The 14,965-nt window shown below is 43.0% G+C and overlaps 1 protein-coding gene across 3 annotated transcripts in view; it reads right to left on the bottom strand.

Moving 5' to 3' along the window:
- TUBGCP2 (tubulin gamma complex associated protein 2) overlaps positions 1-14,965 on the bottom strand; it is a 97,688-nt gene that overhangs the window by 74,157 nt on the left and 8,566 nt on the right. For all 3 annotated transcript variants that reach the window (XM_045022885.1, XM_045022886.1, XR_006580850.1), the window contains exons 5-6: positions 11,922-12,081; positions 2,929-3,136 (exon numbers count right to left, since the gene is read on the bottom strand). In XM_045022885.1, coding sequence (XP_044878820.1) covers positions 2,929-3,136; positions 11,922-12,081 — 368 coding nt within the window. The remainder of the gene's footprint in view (positions 1-2,928; positions 3,137-11,921; positions 12,082-14,965) is intronic.

Genomic DNA, 14,965 nt, shown 5'->3' with positions numbered 1-14,965 from the left:
GCGCACCTAACTGGAATGCATAGGAGCAATCCCTCGAAGAAGAAACTTCTGGTCCTGAACCATCAATGTCACAGGACCCACATTTTCTCCCATCCTCCTCCTCTGAACCACACCTCATAACACAAGGTGAACTGAATGACCTTGTCAGGGATTTGGAACTACCCAAGAGTAAGGCAGAGCTGTTGGGCTCCAGACTACAGCAGTGGAATCTCCTGGCAGGTGATGTTAGGGTTTCCATGTTCCGTGACCGTCAAAAGGATCTTGTCCCATTCTTCTTCATGGAAGGTGATCTTGTATCCTGCAACAACATCGATGGTGTGATGGCAGCCCTCAACATCGTTCACGATCCAGATGAGTGGAGACTGTTCATTGATTCATCGAAGACGAGTCTTAAAGCTGTTTTACTGCATAATGGCAATGTTTTGCCATCAATTCCAGTTGGTCATGCAGTCCATATGAAGGAAACCTATGACAACATGAAACAACTTTTGAGGTGCATAAACTATGACCAACATCAGTGTCAGCTTTGTGGCGATTTGAAGGTTGTTGCTCTCTTGCTTGGTCTGCAGACTGGATACACAAAGTACTGCTGTTTTCTCTGCGAATGGGATAGTCGTGCAAGAGATTCCCACTACATCAAGAAAGATTGGCCACTCCGACAGTCATTGGAGCCTGGGAGGAAAAGTGTTCAGCATCCACCGCTTGTTGAATCAAGGAAGATTTTGTTACCACCCTTACACATCAAGCTGGGTCTGATGAAGAACTTTGTCAAGGCCATTGACAAAACACAAGCAGCTTTCTAGTACCTCCGTGGAAAATTTCCAAGGTTAAGTGAAGCTAAGATAAAGGAAGGTGTCTTTGCTAATCCTCAGATTCGTGAACTTCTTCGAGATGATGCATTTGACCATGCACTGCGTGGCAAGGAAAAGACGGCATGGAAAGCCTTCCAGTTAGTGGCAATAAATTTTCTCGGAAACAACAAGGCAGACAACTACAGGTTGTTGGTGGAAAACCTCCTCAAGGCATACAAAAGACTTGGTTGCAACATGTCACTAAAGATACATTTTTTGCACTCTCATCTAGATTTTTTTCCACCGAACTGCGGAGCAGTGAGCGACGAGCACGGCGAGCAATTTCACCAGGACATTGCAACAATGGAGAAACGCTATCAGGGCAAATGGAGCCCATCAATGCTTGCAGACTATTGCTAGACAGTGACAAGAGATGCTCCATTTAATGAATACAAGAGACAAGCCAAGAAGCGCCGAGTAGACACTGAATAGGACTAAACTATGTACATAATAATTTTTTGCCTTTTGTTTCATAATAAATTTTATTTATATAACCCTTTTGCTGATTTTTAAAGTGTTACATAAACAGGACAGGTGAAATATTATCATGTAAAGCAGCCATAAACACATGAAAAGACCTAGGTTTACAATTTATGATTAAAACTCTACTATCTACACAATATATATAGACATAAAATGTAAAAACTTAAATATCTTAGAAACAGTAGCCAATCAGTTGTTTTAATTGTCATATTTGAATTCAGCACATCAAAATACATAATAAATAGCACATTTTATCTCTGAAGCAGACGACTTCTCAAAAATTGTAGACCAGTGTTATTAGAGAGGTAAGAGAACCACAAAAAGACAGTCACAAAAGCCAAAGGAGGACAAGACTTCAAGAGGAAAAGCATGGTTGATAGTGTCAAAGTCAGAAGGTTGGAGTACAGGACCTGAGATCTGGCCAGAAAAGTTCATTTTAGGCTCTGTTGAGAACAATTTTTGGGAGCATAGAGGGTGGGAACTACATGGAGCAGCCCTAGGAAGGAGCTGGAGGAAAAGAACTCCAGAGAGCAAGTAGTGAGGGCGTGACTGAGGAGTTTGGAAAGGAAGGGAGATGAGAGATACTTTGAAGGTGAAGTGAGCTCCTTTCTAAGAACTATCATTAGTACTTATTGGAAAAGTTTGGCCCTAACAAGGGCCATTATCACCATTGTTTTTCTGATCGGGTGATCCTTTAAGGACGTTCAGTTGCTGATTTGATTACATCTGTTGTGCTCTGGCACGTAACAAGGGAGACTGCATGAAGATTGTCATCCCCTCCCTCAGAAGTCCCAGGATTCTGTCTTCCCCATAGGCAGTGGACTGCACATAAGCAACTTCAGACAACTTACAGAAAGTGTAGATATCTCCTCCACAAATGGAAAATTCAAAAAAAAAATCACCTAATTGTGTTGCCTCGTTTGTACCTCATCACAGTCACATCACAGACAACTGTCCCAGTCACATTTACAGTGTTGACACAAAGGGGATCCACCTAGCTACTGCAGAAGCATTAGAATGGTTTTCAAATCTCAAGATTCAGCTATAATCTCAGCCCGTGGCTTTTTAAATGCCATATGAAAGAAGAAGAATACTTATAGGGGAAGTATAAGTAAAGTGGAGTAATCCATTTACTTCACCAGTATGTGCTGAGTGTCCTCAATGAGCAGTAATCCCCAACCCCACTAGCCAGAGTTCAGAGGAGCATTCAGCATGCAAACACCACAAAGTGCTCTTCCTGCCTCCATTTAAGACCCCAGAAGCCCTGAACCACATTAACAGCTGTGATGCTAGGACATCACAACTACCGCTCCACTCTGCTGAAGCTAAGGTGCTGACTCAATAGAGACTCAGGCAGGGGCTGGCTTGTAAGCCAGCTGCACAACTTTGAGGAGTTTTTTATTTTATTTTATTTTACTTTACATCCCAATGGGTATAAACTAAACTAAGGTGGTTTCTAAACCAGGCAGCATACTTGCAAATAAAACACTGCATAAAACATCACAAACTGAGATTCTGTAATTCAATTCTGGATGTCAGATCAAACCAGACAGACACATCCTGACATGGGAATAACAAAGGCCACTTCGGATACCTGGTCACAGTGGAGTAACTCGCAGCTACAGGAAGAATCCTGGTCACTAGCTCTTTGACTGACATGTCCAAATTGGGATCCACTAAGAAAGCTCGGTTCTGCCTGCCTATGAGAGGCTGTGCTGTGATGTATCTTCCATCCACGCCAATCAAGACATACAGCAAGTCTTCCACAATTGTAGACTCTTGAGAAGCTAAGGGTAAGGTACCTATTTGAAAACAGAGGACAAAAAGTACAAAATCTGAACACATAACAGAACCCTTTTCATTCCTCTGTGGCTTTTTGATTGGTATGCTCAGGCTGGATTAAAAGACAGTGAAACATGGAGATGAGGTGCTGTTAAAAGGGACAGTATGCATCATTCTCCTCAATGGCAATGCTGTCTTCCCACCTTTTAGTACAAGCAGAGTGAAATTAGGCCTTGTAGTAAGGATAAACCAAAGCAATCTTCAGGGAAGATGGACCACAGTGCACTGAGTTTTTACTGAATGTTCAGAAGTCATCAAGAGACTTTTTAAGTGAAAATTGCAGTTTTGATCTAGTACTTGGACCTCAACAGAAAATATTATGACTCAAGGAGAAGACGACTAAGTTACCTCATCTTTGTGTAAGGGACGGAAAATAATTGATCTGGGGTAAAATTCATAAAATGTCCGCCTAGATTTCTAAACCAGAGAACAGAATCCTTTAGTTTGTTTGTGTGCCAAAATATAAGTTATACAGCTATACATACATACCCAATATATATGACCATGATAGTTATGGAAGAAATTACATTCACTTTGCACCTCTGATCTTCCCACCTGTACTCTGCCCACTAATCTAATTGCACTGGACTGCACTTGTCAGCAGTTTTCCTAGAGTTGAAATTTTTCAGTAAAAATAAATGAAGGTTACTTACTTGTAACTGGAGTTCTTCAAGAGGACTGAATATTCACACTTATGGACTCTGCACTGCCTGAGGGTGCCCAATGGTAGAACCCTCTCCCACTCCAAGCAGTGCCTGTTGGAGCACCTGTGTACCACCCCCTCCTACTCCTTCTCTCGGTGTCTCTGAACATTCTGAGGGTGAGGCTATAAAAGGGAAGGCTGCTCCCTCTACCACCTCGGTTCCTTCCGCTGCCAACCCAGACAACCTGGATAGGACTCTGAGAAAAAGGGTAAGGTGTGTGGGAAGTGTGACTATGCAGAGTAAACGCGAAGAAATCTGATTACAAATAAGTAATCTTCATTTCTTTTTAGAGTGTCTCTAGATATTCCTATTTACAGGTAGAGTGACAAGCGGTGCTGAAAAACCCTGAAGATGAGAACAGAGTCCTAATTAAATCATCGAACCATAGAAATGTAGGACTGGAAAGGACCTTGAGAGATCATCTAGTCCAGACCCCCGTGGTAAGGCAGGACCAAATAAATTGGGACCACCCGACAGTTGTTTGTCCAACTTGTTCTTAAAAACCTCCAATGACGTGGATTCCACAACCTCCCTCAGGGATAACGATTGAGCCACCTCTCTGCCAAATTTGGCATCTGCTCTAGACACTAGATCCAGTGCATAATGTTTAGTGAATGTGTGCACGGATTTCCAAGTAGCAGCTTTAAAAATTTCTCTAATGGGAACATGTTTAAAACAAGCAAAAGATGCAGCTACAGCTCTAGTAGAATGAGACCGCAAAACAGGCAGCTCAGGAATTTCCATAACTCATAACACTGAACAATGCATTGTTTAACCCATCTGGAAGTAGTCTGGGCAGACACAGCATGACTCATGATTCTTAGCATAATAAACAGTCTAGATGACATCCTAAAACTCTTAATGCTATCTGAGTAGTATGCAAGAGCTCACCTATCACCAAAAGTATGTAAGGCAGACACTCCTTTATTAACATGAGATTTTGGAAAGAAAACCAGTAAAATAATTGTTTGATTGATATGAAACTCAGACCTCAGGTTTTTAATCAAAAATAGTATCAGGTGTAAGAACCACCTCATCTTTGTCAAAATTCATAAATGGCAGGTTAGCTATCAGGGCATGCAATGCACTCACCCTTCTGGCTGATGTAATAGCAGTAACTAAGGGTAGGTTTACACTTACCTTCCGGGTCGACGCGGTGAGTTCGACTTCTCGGAGTTCGAACTATCGCGTCTGATCTAGACGCGATAGTTCGAACTCCGGAAGCGCTGCGGTTGACTCTGGTACTCCATCACTGCAAACGGCGGTGGCGGAGTCGACGGGGGAGCCGCGGAGTTCGACCCCGCCGCGTCTGGACGGGTGAGTAGGTCGAACTAGGGTACTTCGAATTCAGCTACGCTATTCACGTAGCTGAATTTGCGTACCCTAGTTTGACCCCCCTTCTTAGTGTAGACCAGGCCAAAGACTGCTTTAATAGATGAACAACACAAAAGAACAATACACAAAGCATTCAAGTAATGATCAAAACATGGTAAGCTGAAACAACAGCCAGATGAACTTTTAAAGACAAATTAGACTATCTTTCAGACGCTAAGTACATTAAATATTGCAAAATACAGGGTATGGAAGCTTCAGTAGAAAGTCAAATTTATCCCTCAACTAAGCAACAAATCTGGTCAACTTTAACAGGTAACTTTCTTGTAGACAGCCTTCTAGAACTAAGCAGAACATTTTGTACCAACAAAGAACATGATGGCTCAAGACTAGTCAAGTCCGATAGCCTAACCTGTCAGATGAAGCAACTGTAGATTTGAACAAAGAATCCTGTCTTGTTACTGTGACAAGATATTTCGAGACAGAGGAAGACGCATGTTTTATCTGTCTGACAGCTGATGCAGATCCACGTATCACTGCTGTTTTGGCCAAGCTTGGGCAATCAATATAATTTTTGCTGTCCTGACAAATCATCTTCACCACTTTCTAAATTAAAATGGAAAGGAGTGAAAGCACACAGAAGGTCTGTGATCCAGGGAGGCCTTGGTATCAACTGGCAGCAGGAATAAGAGGTGCATAGGGGTTTACAGGGAACCCCTAGATCTGATGTTTACATAATAGCATGCCAAAGGATGGCATGTGAGGTCTCTACCAACAGCCAGTAATGCACTGATCATCCTAATAACTGCAAGATATACGTACAGATGATATTTAAGAAGTTGTTTTCAGTATAAATACACTATGTTCTTAAGGTATGTGAATTAAGACAGGTCCCCAGAAGGTGATAAACAAGTTCTGTTCAAGCAGGGGTCGGTGAATGCTTCTCTCACTGGCTGGTCATTGCATACCATCTGAGAACAATCTGAGAACCAAGCCAATGGCTGATTCTATAATTAATGTGCGAAGCTCTTTCCCGGAAAAGCCCAGTGACTTTGGATTGTAAATTGAGCTAAACTGGATCCTCATCCAGTGTTGGAAGTATCTGACATTATAACCGATGAAGAACAGAACATACCTGAGAACGCTTGAGCTGTTTGTTCACTACCTCAGCAAATCCAGAACATCCTGAGACATGGTGACAAACCTATGAAGACAGTCCTGACTGGATATATAAACTCAAAACACCCTGATCATTCTGAGAGCGTTAAAGGGGGTTACATAAGCAGTAGCTGCCATCAACCCCATGAGACCCAGGAAGAGGATTACCTTCTGGTATTAGAAAAACCAAAGTGGGTAGGTAATATCTTTTATTGGACCAACTTCTGTTGGTGAGAGACACAAACTTTTGAGTTTACATAGAGTTAGCTCTTCTTCAGGTCTGGGAAACATTCTCGGAGTGTCACAGCTAAATACAAGGTGAAACAGATTGTTTAGCATAAGCAGTTAACATATATTTCAAGGGACTATTCAAGGTGAAGTGGGCCCATTAACACCCCTTGCAAATTCCCTGATAAGGAGGAAAGACCTTAGGAAAGAAGATGTAGCACATATTATTTGAATTAAAATTCAAAACTAGGGTAATCCCGTCTCAAATTAGTTAGCTAAAGTGGTAATTGACTATCACATTGTTTGTTTTTCAAGGGTATAAAAAGAGTTATGAATCTAAGAGTTGTCAGACACCACCTAATCATGTTGCAGCATGACACGGTGAGATGGTTTTCCTAGGTCTGATCTATCTGTAAGTATACTGATCACATGCTTATGAATACTTTGTTACTATATTGGGTGAAGTGACTGCTTATTTTTAGTCTGTTAGACATGTTTAGAGCAACTGTATAAAATACCATTTGGCCTTTGGACTTAATAAAGGAATTTATCGTTAAATTGATGTTTGGTGGTTTGCCCTATTAATAATAATGATTTCAAATATTATTAAAAATTCCAGCACTTAACAGGCTGACAGGAAGCTAGTGTTGACCAAATAGCCGTAGCAAGTTGCAAAAAAAAAATCCAAGATAGGAAGCGACAACCTATTCATGGAAGTAGCTCCAACATCGTCAAATACTGGATGGGAGGTTTCCTCTACAGCTACTGAAGGTAAGTTCAACATGGCTACCATACAATCCACAAAGTCATGGAACTGCATAGCATCCTCAAAAGGGGAGGATGCTGAAACCACATGCACCTGCTAGTCAGGCAGCAAATCTGGATCAAGGTCACAAGGTGGGATCCAGGAACATACCCATGGGAAGAGCAAAAGGACAAGGAGGTTTTGGAACCAAGAAACCCCACTTTCATACAGAGGTGGAGTATGGAGCAAGATGTGAGATTCAGAGGGTGGTTCCATTAATTTGTTAGCACCAGGTTGAGATCCCGTGGGGGGGGGGGGGACAAATTGTACCTGTGAATATAACGTGTCTAACCCTTTTAGAAATCTGATTTTTTAACTCCATAACTATCTATTACCCACTGAATGGTGAAAAACAAATAGCTGCTCAATGTATTCTAACAGAACTAACTGTCATATCTTAAGTATCAGAGGAGTAGCCGTGTTAGTCTGGATCTGCAAAAGCAGCAAAGAGTCCTGTGGCACCTTATAAACTAACATGACATCGGACATGCATCCGACAAAGTAGGTATTCACCCACGAAAGCTCATGCTCCAATACGTCTGTTAGTCTATAAGGTGCCACAGGACTCTTTGCTGCTGTCATATCTTAGTATTTTAGGTGCAATAGATAGTCCAAAACATGGTTAATAGAAGCTTGCTCTGGAGAGACACATTTCTATTAAGACCAGATAAAAACATTTCCATTTAGCCAGGTAAGTACGCCTGGTTGAAGGCTTTTTGCTATTCGGAAGTACTTCCTTAACATCTTTCAAGCAAGCACTTTCTAATGTTGTTAACCATGAAGCATCCATGCTGTCAAGCAGAGGGTTTGCAGGTGCTGGCAGAGCAGACAGCCAAGGTCCTGAGAAATCACATTTGGATCCAGCAGGAAAGACAGAAAAGGTCTCACGACAATGCTACTAGGGCTGAGATCTAGTATTGCAGAGGCCACGCTGGTGCTATTAGTATAAGGCAATCATGGTCCTGTTTGCTCTTGCATGAGACTCTGGACAGGATGTATTGGTATCTTCCACAGTAGCAGGAAAGCATTTGTTAATGAACCTGGCTGTGACCCTGTGATAAATGAAGGAGGGGAGGGGTAAGTTCCCTTTTATGGACACCCAGCCAGTCAATTAGCTATAAAATCCTTCTTGGTAACTGTTCTCTACTTGCTTTACCTGTAAAAGGTTAAAAAGTCTGACATCGTGTATATTCTAATTTTTAGAATGCTTGCAGGCCCCCATCTTCTGCACTCGAAGTGCCAGAGTGGGGAGTCAGCCTTCACAGACCCCCGGGGAGCAGAACTGATAGCATTTTCTGTTGGCCTTTGTGGCAAACATATCCACTTAGGGGAGCCCCCACAGCTGAAAGATGGATCTGAAGAGAGACAGGGAAGGAGGTGGGAAAGAAGGACAGAAACAAATTGAAGGGAATATCCCAGATACACTGTGCTTAGGACCCACCAGTTCAATGTGACATGAATCCAGGAACAGAGGAAGTGGGATAGATGATTGGCAAACATATGGGAAGGAATAGATGGGCCTGTAGGAACTGTAATATTGCCACCAACAAACCTGTCAAAATGCATGCTTAGACTGAGCTGCTAGTCGAGAGGAACCTGCTGTCACAAAGGAAGAGGGGACAGAGGTGGTCGACACCTGTAATTCCTGACCCTTTTTCTTGGAAGGTCTTGGGTCCATGGGATAAACCTCTGATAACTGAGAGCTTGCTGGGGCTGGAACTGCTTCCTCCTTGTCACAGTGTGTTGTCTCCAAGCAACTTCAGAGTTGTCCAGGAATCTTTTAGGCTACGTGGCCTATTGCCCATTTTTTCCACAAAGAGGCAGATCTTGAATGTTCTGCTATACTTCAGGAGGAAGATCAGATGACTGCAGTCAAGCTGCTGAGTCTGCTGTATCCAAGCTGTCCTGGCCACCAGCTTGCCCTCTTCCACCACCACATTAAACTCCTGCCTGAAGTCCTCTGGTAGCCTGTCTTTAAACTTCATGTTTTCCCACCGAGAGAAGTCAACATGACTTAGAAGAGCTTGCTGGTTAGCAATTCTAAGTTGCAGACCTATCACCTAATAAAGTTTGCAACCAAACTAGTCCAGTCTCTTTGATTCCTTCCCCTTTTGCGTCGATGCTTGGTGTCCCTGCCTCATTCACTCATTATCTGCTGCCACCATCAAGAGCCTGGGGGAGGGTGAATGTAGAGGTATTCAAAATGCTTAGAAAGAGCACATTTTGCTATAGGAGCTAGGGAAGAAAGGGTGTGCCAGAGTGTTCTGAGTGGCTCCAGAATTGCTTCATTAATCAGGAGCACCACTTTGGAGGGACCTGTCGAAGTGAATATGTCCACTAGTTTCTAAGATTTCTTGCAGACCAATTCCACCCGAATGTCTTACACTAAGGCCATCCTTTTAAGCAGTTCTTTGTGAGCCTGGTAATCTTCCTGTGTCAGTGAATTGCTCACTATCTCTATAGCCTCATCTGGTGATGAGGAAGACTGTACCAGGATGCTGAAGCAATGTCTGGTCTCTCTTGTGGTGGAGTTGCTGTCTGAGCAACTTCCAGCTGCTTGGTACCAGCACTGAGTGTCAGAGAATGTTATCTGCGGTGCCAATGATCTCAGTACACCCTCAAAGAAGTCAACTGAGGTGGGTGAGGTAAGGTCCTAGCAGGGGAGAGACACCCAACAGAGTCCAGAAAGGCCACTGACATGGTGGTGAGGCTCATGCTTGCACAGACCATTGTGCCTTGAGATGTGCTCACTGCTGGGACTGCTGTGAGACCCATGGACCCCAAGGCTCTCATGGAGGGGTACGCATCCCATTTTGAATGGGACACAGACCCAAACTCTGAGTCTGAAGGAGATGACTCTGAGTCCTGCAATAAGAGTGGAGCAGATCCTGTGTGGACAGGAAATAGATAAGCTGAGCCTGGGGTTGGTGGTACTGAGGATTTTAATGGTAGGTTTCCTCTGGAATGTACTGGCTCTTAGGTACTAGAAGTGTAGAGGGCATCAGGCTGCATGCTCTAGCGGAGCTGGTGTAGGAACTGTAGTTACCAGTACTGGCTGAAATTCTTCCTATAACACCAAAGACACTGGTACAGAAAGACTGAGTAGTTCTCTGGCAGCTGTGTATGCCTCTGGCATCATCGGTACCTGAATTGGGTCTTAAGCTTGAGGTCTTTGCATAGGAACTTCAGGGGTCAGCCGCAATGGAAGTTGCAAAAGTTCCAAAATTGACAAAACCCCCTTTCTAGATGAGGAGCGCTCTGGGGAACACTTACCCTCAGAGTGTCCCACAGAGTCTTTGCCTCTAGGTGGCCTTGGCAGCAATGATCTTGCTGAATGGGGTTCCGGGTCTTTGGAAGATCTCTCTCTTCTTTGACAGATCAATATGCTGCAGACATCTCAGGTGGTGTACTCCATACTTAAAGTGCAGCACTCAGAGCATGCTCTGAATCAGATGGCTTGCTGCCTCCATAGGAAGACACTTAAGTCTCACTGCTCTTTTTTTAGAGAGAGGCAAAAATCCTTTACAAATGTGATACTTATCACTGACCAACACTTGCCTGGCACACAACCAGCAGGACTTAATCCCTGGAGAACTACGCATGGCTCCAGTACTGGTCCTAAGATTCAAATTTAGTCCAAAAAGGACCTAAAACTAAAACCTATCACTAACACTAATTATACTTTATACCTAATTAATTACTAAAGAGAACAAACAAACTATATACAAAACGCGAGGGGAAAAAACTTGCAATATCAAGACTGTTGAAGCGCTTCAACAACTGTTACTGGTGGTAAGAAGGAACAGAAGGGTCGGGGTGGTTCCATCCTCTTATACCTGCACCCAATGGTGCATGATGGCAGAGGGTACTCAAGCTACCCTGATTGGTGCTGCAGAGAGAAAAGTTCTCTGATATCTGTACACGAGGCACGCACACATACCAACAGTGGCATAGACATGTGCAATCACTCAAAGAAGAACCATCATTTTCATCTCCACAACACCTGGGAAAGGTGGCTCCAGAGAAAATCTTGCATGAACTGACAGATCTTATGAGTATATAGTAAGGACTAGCACTATGACATTTCCAAGTCACCCTACATTCCATCCCTCAGAGCCATCAGATGACATTGATTCGTGATGCTTTGGCCAGATGTTTCTGACATGCACCCAGGTGGGGATGAGTTATCTGAATGGTCATGACCTCAGGAGGCCCCATCTTTCTGAGGAGCTACAGGATCTGAAGAAACCTGTCACACTGGGGTCTGACTGGAGCAAACAGATGTGTTATCATCTGGTTTTACACATGGCAGCCAATGAAATTTTGAGGCTCGGATTCAGTATTGACAAATACTGTAAACAAAGCCTTAAAGCTTTTCTCTCAGCCCATTTCTTCCTTAGTAGAGTTAACTGGAATTAAGCTTTCTCCTCATCTTGAATATTTGGTGAAATCTGAATGAGACCAGAGAGCAAATACACTGAATAAAACACTCGTCATTTTTGTCTGTCTGATACGTACCTATAGGCACTGTTGTGTCAGTGCTTAAACTGGAGCCTGTTAAGAAATCCCCATTAAGTGCAGATCTCTCATACACCCAGGCTGGAAATACTGGAATAGGCTGGCCAGAATTCTTCTTGTTTTGCTTGTCTCGGAGTATCTTTCGTATAAGCTCAAGAGGCTGTCAGAAAGGAGAGAGGGGCTTCTTTAAAAACACTGACCTGGAAAAGCATCATTTTACTAATCAATTTTACTATTACTAGTCAATCTGAGGACAACAGTGGAGAGAACAGGATGCAGGAGCTGGCTATTGGTTACAACAATGCAGGGCTTTTTTCTTTGTATGTTAGTGAAATAAACAAAGCTTCTAAGTAAAGACAAAACAGCCTGGCTTTTCCATTCCCAGCTCTAGGGCTCAGTCTCTATAAGAAGACAGAAAGGCAGGTTAACTTTTCTGCCTACAAGGGACTGGCCAATACCACGGAAGACATCATTTTTGCATTTTGCCATTCTCAGGTAGAGTTTACCATTGTCCACAGAATAAATGGTGATTTTAGAGTTTTATTTCTCAACTGTGACAATTTACTATGAGTTGAAATCTAGGTCACAACCTAGAATTAAATCCCATCTTCCAAATTATGCAGAGAATAACATGTTGGCTAACAAACCACAGAACAGCTCTAGGAATACTGAGCATTTGAGGAAATGCATGGCACTTTCCCACCCCAATGCACCATTCTCCTTGATAAATGTGTGACAGATTCCACCTCTGGAATCCCTGGCACACATTGACCCAGTGCTCCCCAGAATATGCAGATGCTCATAAAAATATCCCAAGTCCTACCTGATGTAGGAACTGGCTTTGCTGGACTCTGTGCTTCTCGTCTGACCAACCCCAAATATCATTTGTGGTGGGATGAATTCTCTATGTTCTGGTCTTTTCCACTTCTTTCTCCTCCAACAATACCATCACCTCCCCCTTGGCCAGTTCCGTCTCCAAACACTTCTGGCATTAGTAGGGCTAGCCTTAAGCACAAGCAAAGCAACCAGATGCTTGGGGCCCTCTATTGCATGCAATCTCCCTTTCTAAAATTAGGACCAGATGAGGAGGCAGCTCATGGTCTGATCCCCTTCTCCTTCCAACAGTTTGGGCTTCTGAGCCTAACAGTCACAAGGCTAATCCTGAGGACTAGAAACTGGCAGGAGTTCTAATGAGATAACCAACGACTGAAGTCAGATGAACAGGCACTGCCACTAGTGACTCCAATAGGACAGCATATCACTGTCCCAGGGATAAATGTCATGAAGACACCGGAAGAGGAGTGTGCATTCAAGGTGCAACTCCTCAACCAGAAAAGAACCCTATATTCTTGGTGGTGAATGAGGGTTGAGGACAGCTCTTATACTGGATTTCTGTACTTCCAGACTATATTACTATCACTGTGTCATGCTCTAGGAATCCACACCAGTGAGAGCTTTTCATCACTTGCCCTGTAACCCTGAGTGCCTTAAAATTCTCTGCTGCTGTAGCTGGATGCTCCCACCCAGCATACAAGCATGATCTGAGTGTGTAATAAGCTGCCCCGGATCAATTCTCACTCCAGCAGTCTGCTTGTTACAACACAGTCATGTTCTAGACTCCACCTGCTCAGGGTCATCTTGCCAAGTGTAACCAAATACCGCTCAGTCACAAATTTTCCCAAAACTGTGTACTTTGCAATGTCCAGCCCCTTTCCTGAACCATTCAGAGGAATAAGGTTTGTTTGCTCCTCTAAAGAGACTAAGTGCACAGCTTTTCACTATAACTGAAGTTAACTACCACTTCAATTCCAACACAGCACTGGGTTGGTTTAGATTAAAAGCAAAACAAGCTTATTATCAAAAGGAAATAGGATTTTAAGTGAGTTCAAGGATAAAGGACAGAGTTAGAAATAGTTACAAGGAAATAAAAGTAAAAAATGCTTTCTAGAGACCAAGACTTAACAAAACTACAGTCCTGGTTCAAAGTAATATTCTTACCTTCCAGCAACATGGCTGACCACCCACTTGGTCAGGATCTGTCACCAAGTCCAAAGTGCTCTGTTCTTTGTCTTCTTAGATGAAAGATACCCTGAGGTTCTTTGCCTCTCTCTTTTATGCTACAGTGAACCTTTGAAATGGATTCTCCTGACAGTTACCCCCAAATAAAGTTCATTCACGCTGTGAGGAAGGAGATACGGAGTCTTGTGGGGAAGGAAGTTCCATGCTGGCTTCTTTCCCAGCTAGTTTGTTAAAATATAAATTGATCTGTTCCTGCAATCTCCCCACTGACATGATGCTCAGTGGTTATCTCCTCCCCTTGTTAGCTTGATGATTCTGTTTACCTTCTATGTAAATGCATTCCCACTGTCTCTTAATGTTCCTTGGAAGTACCTTTGTCTAGGTTGGGGTAACTTCAGCCATGCCTTGCAAACACACTTCAAGATCATAATTCCCAATATGTTTGTAATTTTGAATGTATCCTCTGTATATACACTGCAGAATAATATTAATGATCAGTATGTTATTACCTTTCTATTGATAACTTATATGACACCTTTTATATACAGGTTATGATATTAGTGAGTGAAGGAACACTGAACTGGTCAGGCCAGATGAAACTCTCGACCAAATACCTGTCAGTTCCTTGCCTTCCTGCACTGGGAGTCTGTTACGGTCATACGTAGATCCACAGAATCTGTGCTATGCCCCAGCTTTTAAACAATCTTTTGGAGGAATCTTTTCAGTGCGCTAGACCACCAAAGGATCGGTCTCTTCCTTCAGAGTAGGCCATCTGGCCTCACTGGCCCCAAGACTGAACCTCTTGACTCCAGAATTTCTGCTTCATACTGTGAGCTCTGCTCGATGTGTCCAACTGAAACAGACTGCTGGTTAGAGACTTGTACATTCTTCAAGGAATAATGCATCCCAGCAAGTATTTGCAGTGACACCAAACAGCATTTTCAAAACAGAGCAGGATTTATAAGTCAATTGGAATATAGCATTGGAAGTCCTTGAGTTAGCATAGAGAAACAAATGTTAAAACA

This window comes from Mauremys mutica, chromosome 7 (assembly GCF_020497125.1).
Source record: "Mauremys mutica isolate MM-2020 ecotype Southern chromosome 7, ASM2049712v1, whole genome shotgun sequence".
In the NCBI taxonomy this organism is placed as follows: Eukaryota; Metazoa; Chordata; order Testudines; family Geoemydidae; genus Mauremys; species Mauremys mutica.
Note: the sequence above shows the minus strand (reverse complement) of the source record. Positions and strands in the feature narration are given on the sequence as shown.